The sequence below is a fragment of the Salvelinus fontinalis genome, unplaced genomic scaffold, assembly GCF_029448725.1.
Source record: "Salvelinus fontinalis isolate EN_2023a unplaced genomic scaffold, ASM2944872v1 scaffold_1221, whole genome shotgun sequence".
Classification (NCBI taxonomy): Eukaryota; Metazoa; Chordata; class Actinopteri; order Salmoniformes; family Salmonidae; genus Salvelinus; species Salvelinus fontinalis.
In genome coordinates this window covers 39,101-52,091 of record NW_026601430.1, presented here as the reverse complement: position 1 = coordinate 52,091, position 12,991 = coordinate 39,101, and the positions used below count along the sequence as shown (strand labels likewise).

General features: G+C 45.8%; 2 protein-coding genes across 2 annotated transcripts; one reads left to right on the top strand and one right to left on the bottom strand.

The window, feature by feature from the left end:
• Window positions 1-6: 6 nt before the first annotated feature.
• LOC129848844 (polysialoglycoprotein-like) lies at window positions 7-1,070 on the bottom strand (the record flags this gene model as incomplete). The annotated part of the gene is made up of 4 exons (XM_055915934.1): window positions 1,000-1,070; window positions 778-843; window positions 539-622; window positions 7-402 (listed from the first exon to the last, which is right to left on the bottom strand). Coding segments are annotated over exons 1-4 (607 nt in total), but the record flags the coding sequence as incomplete, so codon positions are not given.
• A 5,535-nt stretch (window positions 1,071-6,605) lies between these two features.
• Window positions 6,606-8,369, top strand: LOC129848845 (polysialoglycoprotein-like). The gene is made up of 4 exons (XM_055915935.1): window positions 6,606-6,705; window positions 6,864-6,929; window positions 7,085-7,168; window positions 7,285-8,369. The coding sequence occupies exons 1-4, from the start codon at window positions 6,606-6,608 to the stop codon at window positions 8,208-8,210; spliced, it is 1,176 nt and encodes a 391-aa protein (XP_055771910.1). The 3' UTR covers window positions 8,211-8,369.
• The last annotated feature ends 4,622 nt before the right edge of the window (window positions 8,370-12,991 follow it).

The window sequence follows — 12,991 nt, the reverse complement described above, 5'->3', positions numbered from 1 at the left end:
ACGGGCCAGCGGCAGCTTCAGAGGTAGCGTCGTCAGACGGGCCAGCGGCAGCTTCAGAGGTAGCGTCGTCAGACGGGCCAGCGGCAGCTTCAGAGGTAGCGTCGTCAGACGGGCCAGCGGCAGCTTCAGAGGTAGCGTCGTCAGACGGGCCAGCGGCAGCTTCAGAGGTAGCGTCGTCAGACGGGCCAGCGGCAGCTTCAGAGGTAGCGTCGTCAGACGGGCCAGCGGCAGCTTCAGAGGTAGCGTCGTCAGACGGGCCAGCGGCAGCTTCAGAGGTAGCGTCGTCAGACGGGCCAGCGGCAGCTTCAGAGGTAGCGTCGTCAGAGGACAGGTTATCATTTGCCAGAGAGCTACCATGGTTTGGAGAAGCTTGGGATTCTACTTCATTAGTCCTGAAATACTCTAGAGAGAAAACAAAGAAACAGTTGGGTATTCTACAGCAACACAGCTGTTCTACACGTTCTAGGCCAAATTGCCATTCGAATGTTGAGCAACATGAACCCAACACAGATTTCAAAGTATATGTTTCAGGCCGTACCTTCTCTGTCTTGTTTAGCGTCAGACCCTATGGATCGGAGCAAGGCCAGGGCATGCACAATGGAGACGTCATTTGATGACAGCTCTGAAAAACGTAGGTTAAGGTACACAAGCAAAATCAAAGGGTTTGACAACATTATTTAGACATCTAAGTTACTCTATGGTGTTGAATGAGTGTCAAACACAGCAGCACCATAGACACAGTACAAAGCTAGAAGGGTTGTGGAAAGAAACACTTACCTCCAAGTCTCCTCTGCAGAGAGACTTGCTCTTGCTTCTGGGACTTTCCAACAGGGTAACAAGAAACTGAGGAGAAAGTGTTGACAGAAAATAGCTACATATATTAATAATAGCAGATGACCAATGCGGAACAGACAGTCACATTGTAACCTCCAACTGATAAAGTAAAGCATATTTCCCAAACAAATCCCTTCAATCCAAATAAAACATTAGTGAACCAACCTTTCACAACCCCCACAGTCAACACAAAGAGCAGCAGTTCTCTCACACCTCCCATGATCATGAAAATAGTCTGTGTTATCAACAGGTAATGTCTTCCCATGGCCTGTATGAGGCTTATATAGGCCACTAATGACCTTTTACCTGACAAACATGACTTAACGATCAATTAACATGCTTGATTGAGGTGTTACATTCAGATAGAAATAGACCATGTAGAACGTATGTTGATTCTGGTGGGCAGGCAATCTTTTCTACTCCATATATTGCATTTATATCTGTAATGTTTAACCCTAATGGTCTCAGATCAGCAGTAAAAAGAAGTAGGCCTAATTATTTTAGGTGTAATCTTCAAAGATATTAGGGGGAAATAAACACTGTACTCAAATCCACTTTTTACAATGCTCCTGGGAAATGGGTAGGCCTCCACCATATAGTCCTCATAGTTTTACAGCTGTGTTATATTCCTTTATTCACATAGATCACATACATAAATATATATGTTAGCTGTAGGTAGCTTTGGGATAAAATTCCCATATTGTATTGTTACTAACATAAGTCATAATATATCATATTTTCCTCATTTGCTCTGTAGGAGGTTCGTCATATGAAGGACATTCAAGTGGGTGTGACCCCTAAACTGTAGGAGGGGCTCAGTGGGGTGACAGACATCCTGTAAGGGATCTCCAGCTAGTGTCTGAGGACCTGTAGGAGGCTGTGTCTACAGCTGTGGGGCAGGACAAGCATGGTAACCTAACCTCAATGTATGAAGGATTTTATTGTTAGGGATAGTAACCTCCAATCTTTTAAAATATGTCTCTGTGTCTCTCCACCAATCTCCCTTCTCTTCCCCATCCCCCAACCCACTTCAGTAGGTTCAGCCCAGGATAAGTGCACCATCCTGGCTGTGATCCCCAGTCCAGCTGCTCCATGTAACCTAGCTGGGAAGCAGGACCTCAGCGAATGTATGTGGTTGTTCCTTACTTTAACATAAAACTATCATAGATATTATGTACACCTAATTGTCTTCTCACATGTGCCCTTCGCCCTCCTCCTCAGACCGCTGCACTCTGACCTTTGACCCTTGCACGGCCAACGATCACCTGCTCATCTCCCAGGAGAACGTACGAGGGCATCCCCAGGAAGGAAAAGGGGAAACGGTGTATGGTGGGAATGAACGAGCTTCCCTAGAGCCTCCAGCTGGATGAGCGCCAGCTGAGCACCTGGCACAATGGGTGCCTGTGTAACCGATGTGAAATGGCTAGCTAGGTAGCAGTGGTGCGCGCTAGCAGCCTTTCAGTCGGTGACGTCACTTGCTCTGAAACCTTGAAGTAGTGGTTCCCCTTGCTCTGCAAGGGCCGAGGCTTTTGTGGAGCGATGGGTAACGATGCTTCGTGGGTGACTGTTGTTGATGTGTGCAGAGGGTCCCTGGTTCGCGCCCGGGTCGGGGCGAGGGGACGGACTAAAGTTATACTGTTACACCTGGAAGCGGTGGATGGCCACTGTCACCACTCCCGCATTAGAATGCTGCTGGACTACGAGGCTGGAAAACTGACGAACTACGGAGACGGGCAGACACGGCTGCATGCCTCGCCTTCACTCAGGAGCTGTTCCCGACCTGTTGCCACGACGACAACACGAAAGGGGATGACGTGACCTAACCATCTCATATGGGACTATTCTCCGTAACCATATACTTAGATAGACATCGTATCATTGTATCTTTTATTTATTTATTTTATTTCACCTTTATTTAACCAGGTAGGCAAATTGAGAACACGTTCTCATTTACAATTGCGACCTGGCCAAGATAAAGCAAAGCAGTTCGACACATACAACAACACATAGTTACACATGGAGTAAAACAAACATACAGTCAATAATACAGTGAAAAATAAGTCTATATACAATGTGAGCAAGTGAGGTGAGATAAGGGAGGTGAAGGCAAACAAAATATATATATATATAAATAAAAATATAAAAAAGGCCATGGTGGCGAAGTAAATACAATATAGCAAGTAAAGAAACACTGGAATGGTTGGTTTGCAGTGGAAGAAAGTGCAAAGTAGAGACAGAAATAATGGGGTGCAAAGGAGCAAAATAAATAAATAAATACAGTAGGTAAAGAGGTAGTTGTTTGGGCTAAATTATAGATGGGCTATGTACAGGTGCAGTAATCTATGAGCTGCTCTGACAGCTGGTGCTTAAAGCTAGTGAGGGAGATAAGTGTTTCCAGTTTCAGAGATTTTTGTAGTTCGTTCCAGTCATTGGCAGCAGAGAACTGGAAGGAGAGGCGGCCAAAGGAAGAATTGGTTTTGGGGGTGACCAGAGAGATATACCTGCTGGAGTGCGTGCTACAGGTGGGTGCTGCTATGGTGACCAGCGAGCTGAGATAAGGGGGGACTTTACCTAGCAGGGTCTTGTAGATGACCTGGAGCCAGTGGGTTTGGCGACGAGTATGAAGCGAGGGCCAGCCAACGAGAGTGTACAGGTCGCAGTGGTGGGTAGTATATGGGGCTTTGGTGACAAAACGGATGGCACTGTGATAGACTGCATCCAATTTATTGAGTAGGGTTTTGGAGGCTATTTTGTAAATGACATCACCGAAGTCGAGGATTGGTAGGATGGTCAGTTTTACAAGGGTATGTTTGGCAGCATGAGTGAAGGATGCTTTGTTGCGGAATAGGAAGCCAATTCTAGATTTAACTTTGGATTGGAGATGTTTGATGTGAGTCTGGAAGGAGAGTTTACAGTCTAACCAGACACCTAGGTATTTGTAGTTGTCCACATATTCTAAGTCAGAGCCGTCCAGAGTAGTGATGTTGGACAGGCGGGCAGGTGCAGGCAGCGATCGGTTGAAGAGCAGGCATTTAGTTTTACTTGTATTTAAGAGCAGTTGGAGACCACGGTAGGAGAGTTGTATGGCATTGAAGCTCGCCTGGAGGGTTGTTAACACAGTGTCAAAAGAAGGGCCAGAAGTATACAGAATAGTGTCGTCTGCGTAGAGGTGGATCAGAGACTCACCAGCAGCAAGAGCGACATCATTGATGTATACAGAGAAAAGAGTCGGCTTGAGAATTGAACCCTGTGGTACTCCCATAGAGACTGCCAGAGGTCCGGGCAACAGGCCTTCCAATTTGACACACTGAACTCTGTCTGCGAAGTAGTTGGTGAACCAGGCGAGACAGTCATTTGAGAAACCAAGGCTGTTGAGTCTGCCGATAAGAATACGGTGATTGACAGAGTCGAAAGCCTTGGCCAGGTCGATGAAGACGGCTGCACAGTACTGTCTTTTATCGATGGCGGTTATGATATCGTTTAGTACCTTGAGCGTGGCTGAGGTGCACCCATGACCAGCTCGGAAACTGGATTGCACAGCGGAGAAGGTACGGTGGGATTCGAAATGGTCAGTGATCTGTTTATTAACTTGGCTTTCGAAGACTTTAGAAAGGCAGGGCAGGATGGATATAGGTCTATAACAGTTTGGGTCTAGAGTGTCACCCCCTTTGAAGAGGGGGATGACCGCGGCAGCTTTCCAGTCTTTAGGGATCTCGGACGATACGAAAGAGAGGTTGAACAGACTGGTAATAGGGGTTGCAATAATGGCGGCGGATCATTTTAGAAAGAGAGGGTCCAGATTGTCTAGCCCAGCTGATTTGTACAGGTCCAGTTTTTGCAGCTCTTTCAGAACATCTGCTACCTGGATTTGGGTAAAGGAGACGCTGGGGAGGCTCGGGCAAGTAGCTGCGGGGTGTGTGGAGCTGTTGGCCGGAGTTGGGGTAGCCAGGAAGAAAACATGGCCAGCCGTAGAGAAATGCTTATTGAAATGTTCGATTATCATGGATTTATCGGTGGTGACCGTGTTACCTAGCCTCAATGCAGTGGGCAGCTGGGAGGAGGTGCTCTTGTTCTCCATGGACTTTACAGTGTCCCAAAACGTTTTGGAGTTAGAGCTACACTGTGCAAATTTCTGGTTGAAAAATCTACCAGACACAGTCTGGTACCAATCAACATGACAGCCTTGAGTTGGGGAGGAGTGAGCACTTTGGGGTAGCGGTCAGGTCAGATGAAGTGAGGAAGAACAGATATCACAAAGGTTCTGTCTAACAACAGAGATGCATTGGCTGTTCAGAGGTGTAGGAGGAGACTCAGCATAGGAGAAAGGATTAAATATCAGTGCTTGTGTGAATATGTTTTTTGTCTAATGCAGCTGTCTTGACCCTCTGGGAAGAATAAACTTGGTTAAAGCTTTCATAGTGTCCGTCGAGTTTTTACTCTGAGAATTAGAACCTAACAGTTGGCACTGTGAGCAGGGTTCACCACAATTTGCAGTCGAACTAGAGATTCTGAATCAGTGAAACAGAAACAAGGTAGGCACAGTTCCTACACCTGTTATCACTAATTCTGACATCTTGGGGAGATGAGAGTCGTACGCTGAACTAATTATAGGGTACGAACCTAGAAAGCCTGAGCTTCTTCAGTAGTCCCATTGTAATTATGACCGGTCGCAGCTTTGTGGTATATGGTAAGTCCTGGAAGGTAAACCACAACAGGTTGATACCTGCAAAGGGTAAGTCCTAGGGGCTAAGACCCGGGTGGGGTTGGTTACCTGCTAATACCTGTAACGAGTGGGTGAAAGTCTCAGCCGCAGTGGACATGCGGCAGTAGAGTGGGTGTGGATGGATAAAATGACATGCTTGTGTACTAGGATAAAAAGTTGCCATTCAGGGTTAGAAGAAAAGCATTAAGATACTCGAACGCTGTTGGATTTGGTTGTATTAGCAATAAAGAGAGCAATAAAGAGAGGTTGGTTTTATGCCCTGTTAAGGTGGGGAACCATGACAGATTATGTGGAAATAGGAAGACAAGTGTGAATAATTTTGGTAATGTGTGTTATCAACAACAGTGATATTTGAACAGATTGGAGATGACTATCCATAACAATGTAATCCTTCATACAGTGAGGTTAGGTTAGGTTACCATGCTTGTCCTGAACCACAGCTGTAGACACAGCCTCCTCCAGGTCCTTAGACACTAGCTTGGAGATCCTTTACAGGATGTCTGTCACCCCACTGAGCCCCTATTGCAGGTTAGGGGTCACATCCACTTGAATGTCCTTCATATGACGAACCTCCTACAGAGCAAATGAGGAAAATATGATATATTATGATTTATGTTAGTAACAATACAATATGGGAATTTTATCCCAAAGCTACCTACAGCTAACATATATATTTATGTATGTGATCTATGTAAATAAAGGAATATAACACAGCTGTAAAACTGTGAAGGACTATATGGTGGAGGCCTACCCATTTCCCAGGAGCATTGTAAAAAGTGGATTTGGGTATTTCCCCCTAATATCTTTGAAGATTACACCTAAAATAATTAGGCCTACTTCTTTCTACTGCTGATCTGAGACCATTAGGGTTAAACATTACAGATATAAATGCAATATATGGAGTAGAAAAGATTGCCTGCCCAACATACGTTCTACATGGTCCATTTCTATCTGAATGTAACACCTCAATCAAGCATGTTAATTGATCGTTAAGTCATGTTTGTCAGGTAAAAGGTCATTAGTGGCCTATATAAGCCTCATACAGGCCATGGGAAGACATTACCTGTTGATAACACAGACTATTTTTATGATCATGGGAGGTGTGAGAGAATTGATGCTATTTGTGGTGACTGTGGGGGTTGTGAAAGGTTGGTTCACTAATGTTTTATTTGGATTGAAGGGATATGGTTGGGAAATAATCTCAACTTTATCAATTGGAGATTAAAATTTGACTGTCTGTTTGTTCTGCATTGGTCATCTGCTATTATTAATATGTAACTATTTTGTGTCAACACTTTCTCCTCAGTTTCTTGTTACCCTGTTGGAAAGTCCCAAAAGCAAGAGCAAGTCTCTCTGCAGAGGAGACTTGGAGGTAAGTGTTTCTTTCCACAACCCTTCTAGCTTTGTACTGTGTCTATGGTGCTGCTGTGTTTGACACTCATTCAACACCATAGAGTAACTTAGATGTCTAAATAATGTTGTCAAACCCTTTGATTTTGCTTGTGTACCTTAACCTACGTTTTTCAGAGCTGTCATCAAATGACGTCTCCATTGTGCATGCCCTGGCCTTGCTCCGATCCATAGGGTCTGATGCTAAACAAGACAGAGAAGGTACGCCCTGTCCATATACTTTTAAATCTGTTGGGTTCATGTTGCTCAACATTCGAATGGCAATTTGTAGCTGTGTTGCTGTAGAATACCCAACTGTTTCTTTGTTTTCTCTCTAGAGTATTTCGAGACTAATGAAGTAGAATCCCAAGCTTCTCCAAACCATGGTAGCTCTACGGCAAATGATGCCCTGTCCTCTGACGACGCTACCTCTGAAGCTGCCACTGGCCCGTCTGGCGACGCTACCTCTGAAGCTGCCACTGGCCCGTCTGACGACGCTACCTCTGAAGCTGCCACTGGCCCGTCTGACGACGCTACCTCTGAAGCTGCCACTGGCCCGTCTGACGACGCTACCTCTGAAGCTGCCACTGGCCCGTCTGACGACGCTACCTCTGAAGCTGCCACTGGCCCGTCTGACGACGCTACCTCTGAAGCTGCCACTGGCCCGTCTGACGACGCTACCCCTGAAGCTGCCACTGGCCCGTCTGACGACGCTACCCCTGAAGCTGCCACTGGCCCGTCTGACGACGCTACCCCTGAAGCTGCCACTGGCCCGTCTGACGACGCTACCCCTGAAGCTGCCACTGGCCCGTCTGACGACGCTACCCCTGAAGCTGCCACTGGCCCGTCTGACGACGCTACCCCTGAAGCTGCCACTGGCCCGTCTGACGACGCTACCCCTGAAGCTGCCACTGGCCCGTCTGACGACGCTACCCCTGAAGCTGCCACTGGCCCGTCTGACGACGCTGCCACTGGCCCGTCTGACGACGCTACCCCTGAAGCTGCCACTGGCCCGTCTGACGACGCTGCCACTGGCCCGTCTGACGACGCTGCCACTGGCCCGTCTGACGACGCTACCCCTGAAGCTGCCACTGGCCCGTCTGACGACGCTACCCCTGAAGCTGCCACTGGCCCGTCTGACGACGCTACCCCTGAAGCTGCCACTGGCCCGTCTGACGACGCTACCCCTGAAGCTGCCACTGGCCCGTCTGACGACGCTACCCCTGAAGCTGCCACTGGCCCGTCTGACGACGCTATTGAGTAACTGTTGACTTCTGCATCTGAGCCCCCGTTGACCACAAACATGGATATCTGATGTGGGACATGGTGCTCGGTGTCCATGCAAGAGTTCATGGGTTTTCTAGTCCAGGTTGTGTGTAACTGCAATTTCTTGTTTTGGCTCAATTAAACGCTAACTGTAATACTTGTGTCCTCAGTATTGTTTTGACGGTTCCTACTTGGAGTTGAGGTCTTTGACCTGACATGAGTAACTGGTGATGGCAACTGTAAGAAATTGTATTAGATATTGGTAACTTGTTTTAACAACTTCTCAACATTACCTATAAGTTGACACAACATACACACCCCCTCTTTCTCTTGGACATATGCTGGACACATTGGACATATACACGGCACCCACAATTCCCCTCCCCCATGACAATCACACAGACACACCCAACCCATGGTTGGACCTCAGGACAAAGAACTCTCAGGAACCAATGGAACGTGGACACCAGGCCTGATCAGGACTACCCAAGACCCAGATCGACCAATCGGAAGGCCGGACTCGCAGATCTACCTACTTTGCTTGTTGTCTATATAGTACTGTACATTTCTGGAAACTGGCCTCTTTTCCGGACGATTCACTAGGAGTCAGACTGAAAGAGCCTTGCTGCAAGATTTTACTAAGATATCTTTACATGTAATTAAACGGCCTTATTATAAAATTATCCACCTCGTCCTATTGTCTCCTCTTGTTCTCCTGTCAACAGTAAACGTTTTACTAACAAACTTGGAAGCAGAGGATGGTCAAAACATATTTGTATTCGGCCCAATAGAAAATTCATCGGACAGGAGACGAGAGGGAGAAATTTATCCAGAGGAGAGGTGACCTTTTCGAGGGAGAATCGCGATTCAACCCACACAGGAAACTGATCAAAGAGCTCGAAACTAAAGAGGTGAGCAGATGCCCGTTTAACCAAAATCTGTATATTGTATTATAGCCAATATCTAAATTCAATGATCAGGAGTACTGTGGTGAGTGTGAAATGTTGCTAAATTTATGTGGAATTGTTTAGAATTTAAGGCATTGTGTACAGATATCTAAGTATTAATAGGTCAAAGACTTATTCACATAGTCTGGCACTACGCGGTATGCTGATCGAGTAGGTGTACAGTGAAGAATAAGCTTTATAACGATTCACACAGTCGGGCCATATTTGACAGTCGATCAGATAGGGGTTACCGTGAAGAATCCACAATTAAAAGATGGGATCCAAGTAGCCGGGCAGTAGTTAGATTTGGCAAATCAGCTAGGTGTTACCGTGAAGACCCATAAAAAAATAAAAATAAAAATATATAACGATTCACACAGTCGGGCCATATTTGACAGTCGATCAGATAGGGGTACCGTGAAGAATCCATACGTTTTCAAATAGTCGTGCAGTAGCTATACTTAGCTAGGTGTTACGTGAGAAATGTAATGTGAATTCAAATAGTCGTGCAGTAGCTATACTTAGCTAGGTGTTACGTGAGAAATCTAATGTGATATTGCATGTGTAAGTTGTGTTGTAATTGTATGTGTAAGTTGTGTTGTCGCAATGTGGGGGATTGAACGTTCCACGAGACCAATTGCTACTAACTAGCCATATGCTAGTTGAGGCTGTGCTAAAGTGACCGCCGTGTCGATGTGTATATATTGCTGTGAAGCAACTATTTTCTGCTGATGAGTTGACCGGATTTTTCCCTCTCCTGCTGTTGATAAATCCCTAAGGGTGAGAATCAATTTGAAAATTATTATAGAAGCGCGTGAATTACTAGTATATTGTCCCCAAAGGAAATTTCTGAAATGTTTTGGCAAAGTATTTAATTAATCGGAAAAAGTTCAAATTAAATCGGAAAAGTTAATAGAAATAATATCTTTCGAATTATATATCATATAATTGCCATTCCAATTATATCAGGAGCGCCTGAATTACTAGTATATTGTCCCCAAAGGAAACTTCTGAAATATTTTGCCAAAGTATTTAATTAATTAAATTAGCGAAAAGCAATAATATTTTTTATTATAAGTACCTAAAACTGTCATTCCAATTATAACAGGAGCGCGTGAATATATTCGTATATTGTTTCAAAGAGATATAGCTGAAATATTGTTGGAAAACGAAAATAATTCATCGAATACACGGCAATAAAATCCTTTGTCCACGCGAGTCGGACACGAGACTGGGGGAGGTTAGGGGAAGAAAAATACATCGCTGGTTTCGATCAGTGACGGGCTAAAGTATACAAAGATAATAATAGACCCAGACATAGCTTAACGACAAAATGACCACGACTATCGTCCCCAAACACAAATTCAACGAATATTTAGATCAGAGAATGAAAGACAGAGCAGGCGGGAAATTACACTACAAACCCGTTAAAAAGATTTGGGAGGAAGTGAGGCTGAGATGGACTCAAACAGGTTTCCTTAGTGGAGTCGCCCCATCAAAAGGGCAACTCCTCATTATGGAGAAAGAATTGGAGGAAGCAGTGAAGCAAGGGATAGAATGTGAAGTTGATAAGAATAAGAGTCACTTATTTAAAAAAGAAGGGACAAAGCAAAGGGAAAAGGCACAGGCTGAGATGAGAATAGGTTTATGGGCAATTGAGGAAATTAGGAAAGCTCTCCTTTACCGGAAACCTGATACGATGGGAGTGGTCACTGGAGCACCAACTGACACCAAAGAGGGCAGGCCCAACAATAATGACGCCCCACCTACCACCACAGCAGCCCCATCGGCCCCAACCCATCTCAGGGGCACTGTGGGGTTAATGGCAATTCCCCAGGCTCAGTTCAACTCCCATGTGCATCACCACATTACCCAATACAATAAGGATAAGGGAGGGGCTGAAACACAAATCCAGTCCCTACAGGTACAACTTTTGAAACTACAATTGAAAGAGGCCCAGAAAGGAGAGAAACCCAAGAAACAGATGGTGGCTGAAGACCAACAAGAAATCTCACAAATCATTGAAAAAACTGTTTCCCGAATGATACAGCAACAACTACCCATCTTCACCCAGCAGGGACCACCTATACACCCACCCCAGGAGCAGCCATTCCAACTGCCGTATGCCTACCCGCTTCAGCCATACCCTTCGTCGGAACCACCACTACAACCCTACTACCCACTACCACAATCAAACTATTCACCCACATGGGGACAGCCCCAGAGGTACTCTGGATCTTATGGAAGCTGTTATAATTGTAAACAAGCTGGGCATATGGTGCGACAGTGTCCGCACCCAATAACCCCGGCCCAAAGCCAGTTTCTGGCCAAAAGGGGACGAGGATACGCCCCTAGACCAAGGGGGAGTCAGGCCAATGATGTATCAACCACGTGCGGCCCTTCAACCCGCATACAATCACCCCAATCCAGACCCGAATCAGCAATCACCTCCCCCTTTTCAGGGCATGGCTGACGAATATGCCCCATGGCCCTGAAGCTGCTCACCACTAACCTACACTCATCATTGACCTGGACTACTGAAGCATCAAAGGCTTTTGCACTCTTGAAAACAGATCTCTAAGTGGCAGTAGCCCTAACAGCACCTGACTAAAAAAAACAAGTTCCATCTGGATGTTTCTGAAAAAGAAGGATTTACATCATCCATCCTTTTCCAGAACCTAGAGGGGGAGAGAAGAGTGTTGAGGTATCACTCCTCCAAACTGGACTACATTGAAGAAGGACAAACCACATGCTCCAAGTATGTGGCTGCAGTGGCAAAAGCTATTGGGAAAACAGCCCACATGATAATGTGCCATCCATTGGAAATCCACACCCACCATGGGGTTGCAGCATATCTGATGAGCAAAGAATTCACGTTCAGCGCTGAAAGGAAAACGAAAATCCAGAATAAATGCACACAATCACACATCACATTTGTCAACACTGACAAAAACATGGCAGACGCACTCAATGCTGAAGGTCTACCCCACTCCTGTGCAGAAAGAGCTGCACAGGAACTGAAACGGAGACCTGACCTGGGGAATGAACCACTCACCAACACACACAGATATGGGGAAAGACAATGTGACTAATGGAAAAAGGTACCTGTTAGTTATGGTAGACAGGTTCTCTAAATGGGTTGAGGCAATACCAACAGCAGGGGAGGATGCAAAATAGGTCATTAAGTGGCTGCAAACCGAACTCATGTGTGTTGTTTAATGACAAACGCTCCATGTACCAATAGGGTCGGATGTGTAAATGTCAACTGATTAATGTGTATTGTGTAATGACAAACGCTCCATGTACCAATAGGGTCGGATGTGTAAATGTCAACTGATTAATGGATGTTGTTTAATGATGGGGTTAGTGTACAGGCCACAATCTCATAAGTCTCGTGGAACGCGCCAATCAAATGTATGTGCAGGTTTGAAGTTGATTTGGGTTAAAGTCCTGCCCCTGACGTTGCTGGCCATGATAGCCTCTCCAGGTGCAGGCACCCATCTCTCTCCTCATGAGACAATGGCTGGAGGAGTCATGCTGGGTTCACCAAGGAAGGGAGGTCATATGCCCGCCCTTGATGTACAACAAATTGTAATGTTTGATAATTGACGGAACTTTCTGCAGCTCTCTCCACACAGATTCACAAGGTCCAACGGGGAAGCAGAAGGGAGATCTGGCACACGGAAGGTAAAAATTGGTGACTGGGTGGGGTTAATGTCCACAAGAGAAAGTGGCTAGAACCCAGGTGGACTGGACAGTACGAAGTGAGGGAGGTTACTTCACACTCAGTCCAGGTCAAAGGTAAATCAGGCGCACCTTGGCACCACCTCAC

Bases quoted from the DNA above. Each gene is read 5' to 3' on its own strand.
- LOC129848845 (XM_055915935.1), top strand. From the start codon at position 6,606: ATGGGAAGACATTACCTGTTGATAACACAGACTATTTTTATGATCATG. The intron at 6,930-7,084 runs GTAAGTGTTTCT...TACGTTTTTCAG, and splicing joins TCTGCAGAGGAGACTTGGAG to AGCTGTCATCAAATGACGTC. The intron at 7,169-7,284 runs GTACGCCCTGTC...TTTTCTCTCTAG, and splicing joins TGCTAAACAAGACAGAGAAG to AGTATTTCGAGACTAATGAA.